At 39.2% G+C, this 6,852-nt stretch overlaps 3 protein-coding genes across 3 annotated transcripts; 2 read left to right on the top strand and 1 right to left on the bottom strand.

The window, feature by feature from the left end:
* Positions 1–63: 63 nt before the first annotated feature.
* Positions 64–4,139, bottom strand: LOC124343672 (flotillin-1-like). The gene is made up of 11 exons (XM_046797096.1): positions 4,004–4,139; positions 3,340–3,418; positions 3,169–3,259; positions 2,906–3,049; positions 2,716–2,835; positions 2,422–2,637; positions 2,168–2,355; positions 659–737; positions 461–592; positions 235–396; positions 64–150 (listed from the first exon to the last, which is right to left on the bottom strand). Exons 1-11 carry the CDS (start codon positions 4,047–4,049, stop codon positions 130–132), a joined length of 1,278 nt encoding a protein of 425 aa, XP_046653052.1. The 5' UTR covers positions 4,050–4,139; the 3' UTR covers positions 64–129.
* A 76-nt stretch (positions 4,140–4,215) lies between these two features.
* On the top strand, positions 4,216–6,044 carry LOC124344456. The gene is made up of 3 exons (XM_046798006.1): positions 4,216–5,485; positions 5,570–5,698; positions 5,772–6,044. The coding sequence occupies exons 1-3, from the start codon at positions 4,922–4,924 to the stop codon at positions 6,042–6,044; spliced, it is 966 nt and encodes a 321-aa protein (XP_046653962.1). The 5' UTR covers positions 4,216–4,921.
* On the top strand, positions 5,768–6,852 carry LOC124343817. The gene is made up of 5 exons (XM_046797308.1): positions 5,768–6,013; positions 6,093–6,357; positions 6,418–6,486; positions 6,560–6,649; positions 6,714–6,852. Exons 2-5 carry the CDS (start codon positions 6,256–6,258, stop codon positions 6,807–6,809), a joined length of 357 nt encoding a protein of 118 aa, XP_046653264.1. The 5' UTR covers positions 5,768–6,013; positions 6,093–6,255; the 3' UTR covers positions 6,810–6,852.

Raw genomic sequence — 6,852 nt, 5'->3', positions numbered from 1 at the left:
AGTCTACGGGGGAAGAAAAGGATGAAACCTAAAATTTGGGGAGGAAATTTAGACGGCTCAGTGACTTGATTGATGAGACGTTTTCCGCTTGTGCGCTCTCTTTCATCCGGATTTTCTTCCTTTTTTTTTTTACTTGATTCCTCGCATCGACTTTATAATTATTTAAAAAACAAGGTTAATAATTTTACGTTGCTGGGTCAGTCTATATTTATATATGTTCGAAATATAGTATACCTTGGAAACATCTACTCCGGTGAGTGATTTGACCAATTCCGGCATCTTTGTCATAATCTCCAAGACTTCGCCAGTCAATTTAGCCGCACCCGTTTCGCCGTTGGATGTCACCATGGTGATTTTCCTCGTCTTGGACATTGGAGTGGCTATTTCGTGGGCCATCTGTGTAATGCGTTCAGTATAAAAAGAGGACAATCAAGAAAAATTGAATTCTCGATTAAGATACCTTTGGAAGCGATTGCATCAACATGTCCATCATAGCAGCCTCGTTATACTGTTGATAAGCTGCCGCTTTCAACTTCATTTGCTCGGCTTCTGCTTTAGCCTTGACTTCAATTGAAAAAGACTCGGCTTCACCCTGCATCAATTGAAATTTACTTTTTTTTATGACATTTTGCTCTAAAAATTCAATGCGGGATATCACCTGTAAGCGGAGAGCTTCAGCTTGGGCTTGGGCTTCCAACACCGTTCGCTGTCGATGGGCTTCGGCTATTTTTTCCAATCTTTGAGAGGGAAAAAAAAAAGAGTTCGTGTGAATAAGAAAATTTACAGATGATAAAATATATAGAGAGCTGACATAATGATTCCCTCTTGGCTACGTTGGCTTCCAGGAAGCAGGAAGGTAGTCGAGGAATCGATTTTATTTTTTGGGGGGATCAGATTTCAACTAAAACTTATTCCCTTATCGTTTTTGAGCGGTTTGGATTTTAAGGGGGAATTAGATTTTTTATAATTTCTAATTTCTATCGATATCGTATTATCGTAACTCGTAAGCATGCTGATTAGAAGAAAATTAGACAAGTGTCGTCTGCTTTTGTTTAGTTTAAAATTTCGAAAAAGTCAGAGTCAAGCTGTCAAAGTTTTTTTGTTTTTGATAACCGTCGTCGTACTCTATGCTGTTTAGCGGGTAAATAAAACTAAAAATACAAATAGAATTATTGTGCGATTGTGGGAGCTATAGAAGAGTTAAACCAGTAAACAAGCCAGTAAACCTGTTTCAAATTTGTGCAATGTTAGTACCTGAACCTAGCATTTATCATGTGATTTCCCTGTCGATGCATGGCAGTTTGTTTGTACTATGTAACGTTTTTCTTTTTTGCAGATTTGAGGCCAGAGCGAGCCATCATAACCACACAATATGCAAGTTTTTCTTGTAAACTCTCATCATCAACAATCTCAGGATCATCGCTTGGGTATAATGATTTCCTTTACTTTTATTAACCTGTGAGACCAACTAGATATTTTGATAATGCTGCATTGCCTACAACAATGCAGTGTAGCCTATTACATGTAAACCTTTCATTCTCCCATTTATTAAAAATTAGGGTTTACCCAGTGTCTCGTTTTCAACTTTCCCTGAATAGTTGTTTCTGTAAATTTTTTTTTCGTAACCCATTTTCTATTTTTTCAGATAAAAAGCATCCCATTGCATTGGTAAAACTACCGGTGTCCATCGAGTTACGGATCTCTCCTGGTTTCTTTAAATGCCCTCGTGTACGCCCATGTGAATGTGGGTGTATTCACGAGGACACCCTTTACCCCCATCCCGTCTGGTGCAATTTAACTTTTCAGCGGATGGATGGAGCATCTGTAGATGTCTGGCTGTATTTCCCAGGCATAAAGGTAGGACAAAATTGATCCCTTTTCTTCCTTTTTGACAATTTTTGGCGTAGTCGCGGAGTACGATTATTCCTGAGCTAGACGGTTGACTGCAACTGTTTTCTCTCTCCGTTTTTGTTTTTTCTCACTAAGGGTTCACTAAAAATCTCATTTGTCGAACGACTGCAGATCAGGCTTGGTTTGTACCTCACAACTTTTTCTGTGGGTAAACATCACATTCAAAATTCTTGAACTGTTAACTTTTCAAGCAAAGTGCACCAATACTAAGAGGGAGTTTTTTTTACTGGGACCTGCCGCCACACCGGCACCTTACCTATATTTCTCCGCCTCCGCCGGACGACGAACAGTGGCATCCAATTCTTTTTCCTTGCGGATGATTTCCTGCTCTTGGACCAGAATCTGTTGAGTGCGTTCCACCACTTGAATCTGCATCTCTTCTTCACGCAACTGTTGTTTAATTATGGCTGCTTGAAGTTCGTAAGCGAGTTCGGCTTCCGCTTTCTTTATTTAGAAACTTCCCCATTGAATGTATATATTATTGAAGGGTTAAGCTATTCGCCATTTTACCTTAGCGTTGACTTCCTTGTCATAGGCCGCTTTCTTGACTTCGAAATCTCGTTGAGCTTTGGCAATTTGAATGTCGTTTTCCAAACGTGAGGCCATGCGCTGCTCTTCGGCGATGGCCTCTTTAATTTGGGCATCAGATTTCGCTTGGGCTTCTCCAATTCTCGCGTCTCTTTTGACTTCTGCCGTCCTCCCCATACCTAGTGCCATCAAATAGCCCTGACAGCACAAAACAAGAATTATAATTTGAAATATAGGATCTATGGTGAAGTGATAAGAGTTTATGGATTTCCTTACGTTGGCATCGGAAATATCTTTTATGGTGTAAGAGACGACGGTGATTCCCATGTTAACCAAATCGGACGAAGCCACTTTGAAAACTTGTTCACTAAATTTCTTGCGATCTCGATAGATTTCCTGCGTGATACAATAATGCCGATCAATAATAGTTGGAGCTAAATTCAAGTGGTTAGAAAACCCTATTTACTTCAACACTCATGGTCCCCATTATTGCGCGTTGATGACCTTCCATAGTTTCATGAGCAATGTGTCGAATTTCTTCTTCGCTCTTGCCGAGGAACTGTTCGCAAGCAACTAAAAGCATTTCCTTATTTTGACCCTGTACTTTTACCTATTGGATGTAAAGATGAATTTAAAAATCAACAAAACACTTTTACGCTCATCTTTTAGTACTCAATAGTGAAACTAACTAAAGTAGTCTGCATGTAAAACAATGTCATTAAATTATACCTGAGCAATGCCAGTTACTGAAATGGGAACCCCTTCGACGGTATATACAGACGGACTCTCAACTTTAAGAGTCATCGTATTCAACGTTATCCTGTATTAAAGAATTAACGTCAAATTATCCCGCATCAATTCATTTCAAAATAATATGTCCACGCGTATATACTACATTACCTCTGAAGTTGCTGAAGGCAGGGCCATACAAAGACACGGCCACCAGCGACGAGGAGCGGTTTGCGATTGTAGCAGCATCCTGTCGTATACGCATAGACATTATTGTTACTATACAAGAATTTGAAAAACTTTGAATTTTGAACTTGAAAAGAATTTGAATCCAATTCAATAAAGCATTTTGATACATAGTAACTAAGTTATTGAGCTTTTCTGCCATAATAGAATTTGGGAGAAAATGAAGACAATAATTTGAAAATCAATCAGAATGCCAACAAATTAATGAAGATTTGAAAAATCAATTTCACTTTTTGGTTAGCAACTAAATGCAGCGATCAAGTGTTACAATTACAAGTCGCACGTTCAAAAACAAATATTGACAGATGCCATATGGTCTTTAACATCCGTAGATAATAAACAATGAGCGCTGATAAGAAGTTAAGTCGCGTTTGTTCAATGAAAATACTATTTTAAATGAAATAAAATCTCCAAAGTTTACATTTCTTGAAACTGGCACGAATAAAAGTCCTGGAGTGACTCTTATTTGGATCAATAACAGTTTCACAGGATCATTGAGTACAGGCCTAGTCTTGATGTATACGGACACAACGCACGATCTAATATAGCGATATCAATTCAAAGTTAAGGCGAGAATATAGCTCAGTACCTGAAACTACTAGCGCTTCGTTGGGCCCACACGTCACGAAACCCATTCTCAGTCACTTGAAAACCAGCACTAATAGTTTTTTCTCGCTCCCGCGTGACTTTTCAACTCTAACTTGAGTTGCACCACTGCTGTAAGCGAAGACTTTCCCAAACTGAGATAATAACTTCACCGATCCAAGTTCCACTGATAAGGTGATGAGAATAAGCGATTGCATTACGGGCTATATATGTGTGATACTATTACAGAGCTCGTATACGGACTTTAGTTGTAAAATGTGTCACTCTGACATAGTCTGCGTTTCATGAATATGACGAGAAAGATCGCAATCATAAGTGGCGTAACTTAATGCGCATCATTGTGTTGCTTAGCTACACGGGAAACGCGCAACATAATTTACGCATTGATGCGTGCGGTCTCCAGAGTGCTCGATAAATGACTTTCTTGCATACATAGTAACTTGCCGGGAAAAATCGATTCATTTATACCCCCGCCCTTGGTGCATATAACTCACGATCAGCTGTGTTATATTGAAATTTTAATAATCATCCATTGTCATTATTACGCGTGTGTATTCTTAGCTATGAGCATTGCCGTTTTAGATTGATGGATGATTGTCAAACGATGAGTTTCCCCGCATTTAATTAAATTGGTATCGAATGAAAAGTGAAGCACTCATCAGTTTGATTAAATATACCACTAGACTGTGCACTGTGCATAAGCGCAGCTGCTGTGCACAGGTCTATTCATAAATAATATCACTACAAAACTACTAAAAGGGCAGAAGAACGTGTCCAATCCATCATCCAAGCTTTTCAAGTTGAACGATACTGATCTTATTTCGCCCTCATCTCTATACACACCCGCCAGCTAGGCCTCTGCCCACGTCAACAGTCAACACACAGCACGTTAACAACTTCAATGTCCTACAACGAAGGAGCGGCTGAAAAGGAACATAAAAGAACGGGAACGAAAAACTTTATCCGGTCATTGCCAAGTTCCTTCACAATGGCGAGTGCTGGTGAACTTTTCCGATCGCTTTCGCCGCTTTTCTGGGTGTTACGTGTGACGGGTGGAACGCCATTCTTTCACAGCGACTCGTTCGCCGGAATGTTGGGCTTTCAATGGTGTCATCCGCAGACATTCTGGTTCGCTTTCGTCACCCTCGTCCACGTGAGCTTCATTTCGGCTCAAGTCTTTGGAGGTCTATTTTCTTTGGGCAATAATAATTCAGACAACAAAATTGATGAACCTGGCGCTCATTTCGTCACCAATCCAACGGCCCAATTAACCAACTCGATCTCCCAGGCGCGATTTCTCGTCGACACGTTTGTCCTTTCAAAATTTATGCACTTCCAATTGGCCAGTTTTCAGATTTTCTTTGAGCAAATGGACAGTGTTGATCGCGCTGTGCCAGTGCTCTCCGTTGTTACACTTCGAACACGAAAAATGATCGTCTTTGCCATTTCCATTTATTTATTTTGGGTAAACAAAAGTCCATAATTTTCATGGCGAATCTTTTACGAAGTCTTATACTTATGAAGTAAACTTTGTTCGACGTTATTATAGCACATGACTTTCTTAATATACGGATTTGATAGTATATTTCGAGAGCATGGAAACGATTCTGCCTGGATGTTGGCCGCCCTGATAACAGACAATATAATGCATGGTATTGGCCAGTTGCACTCTAACATGGCAAGTTAATTTTGCAATCTATAAAAACAAATGCAGGTTCAAAATTGTTAAATAACCTTTACTTCCCATTTAGTTGGTAATTTTATTTGCCAGTTTGTGCTATATTATCGGTCTTCGTTTCGCTGGTGTCAAGGAGATATTGCAACAGACAGTCGTTATTGACGAAGGGATATTCCGCCATTTATGGAATGATAATTTTAACTCCCAAAACGCAAGTCCGTCAATCACCCAGCCGCAAAACCGAGTCCTTCCCGACAACGAATCTCTGCCCGATGTCGGCTCGTCAATTTCGATATTAGATGGGTTACGTTTGCGGTACAAAACAATTGAATTTGAAAATCCCTGAAAGCAATTTAAATCATCTACTAAAGCAATATTTTTCGTATTGATATAGACCTTTATCTTCACGTTTAGTTTTCCTCAAAACGGTTTATCTAACTTTGAGTGAAGCTGTGTTGGTTCACTTCAACAAAGTTTTCGGATTGTCTCTATTATTCTACTTGATTTCCAAATTGATTAGCGTTTCCATCGGTTGCCATAGCTTTATTCATCACATCATGAAATATTCAAATATCGCCTTATTTTGGTATTTTACCAACATCCCGGATATAACGGCAATGTTCATCATATTCCAGTCTGCCGACTACGTTCGCAATCAGGTAGACACAAATTTCTGAAAAATCAAAATTATGGATTTTTAAAAATGTTGTTGGTGTTAGGTGAAGAGTTTCTTCAGTTCAGTGGCCAGGATTTCGACCCAAGATGTCACGAATGCAGAACGCAGTGAAGTATTAACTTAATCATCGAATTATTGCTGAAATATTATTTTTACGCGATCCGCATATTGTTGCGCATATATAGATACAGACTTTTATTTTACAACTAAGAGGAGAGTCTATTGAATTATCCGTTTGCGGACTTTTCAAACTGGGGAAGCAATTACTGCCAGCGGTATAAACGTTTACCGATCACAAAGTGGTTTTATATGCTTTTTAAATTACTTTCTTGTTTATAGGTTGCCGGGACGATAGCTACTTATATTTTGGTTCTGTTTCAGTTCAATGCATCCGAAGATGTAATCAATGCTGACGTCAAAGGCTCGGTTATTTGAATAAATATTGGGTGGCTGATGGCAAACTTTCTTTTTCTTTAAT

The sequence above is a fragment of the Daphnia pulicaria genome, chromosome 6, assembly GCF_021234035.1.
Source record: "Daphnia pulicaria isolate SC F1-1A chromosome 6, SC_F0-13Bv2, whole genome shotgun sequence".
Taxonomy (NCBI): domain Eukaryota; kingdom Metazoa; phylum Arthropoda; class Branchiopoda; order Diplostraca; family Daphniidae; genus Daphnia; species Daphnia pulicaria.
This window is presented reverse-complemented; position numbering and strand designations above follow the sequence as displayed.

Bases quoted from the DNA above. Each gene is read 5' to 3' on its own strand.
- LOC124343672 (XM_046797096.1), bottom strand. From the start codon at position 4,049: ATGGGTTTCGTGACGTGTGGGCCCAACGAAGCGCTAGTAGTTTCAG. The intron at 738-2,167 runs GTAAGGTGCCGG...TCCCTCTCAAAG, and splicing joins GCGGAGGCGGAGAAATATAG to ATTGGAAAAAATAGCCGAAG. The intron at 151-234 runs GTATACTATATT...ATAATTATAAAG, and splicing joins CCGGAGTAGATGTTTCCAAG to TCGATGCGAGGAATCAAGTA.
- LOC124344456 (XM_046798006.1), top strand. From the start codon at position 4,922: ATGTCCTACAACGAAGGAGCGGCTGAAAAGGAACATAAAAGAACGGGA. The intron at 5,486-5,569 runs GTAAACAAAAGT...ACGTTATTATAG, and splicing joins TTTCCATTTATTTATTTTGG to CACATGACTTTCTTAATATA. The intron at 5,699-5,771 runs GCAAGTTAATTT...CTTCCCATTTAG, and splicing joins GCCAGTTGCACTCTAACATG to TTGGTAATTTTATTTGCCAG.
- LOC124343817 (XM_046797308.1), top strand. From the start codon at position 6,256: ATGAAATATTCAAATATCGCCTTATTTTGGTATTTTACCAACATCCCG. The intron at 6,487-6,559 runs GTATTAACTTAA...GCGCATATATAG, and splicing joins CGAATGCAGAACGCAGTGAA to ATACAGACTTTTATTTTACA. The intron at 6,650-6,713 runs GTATAAACGTTT...TCTTGTTTATAG, and splicing joins GGAAGCAATTACTGCCAGCG to GTTGCCGGGACGATAGCTAC.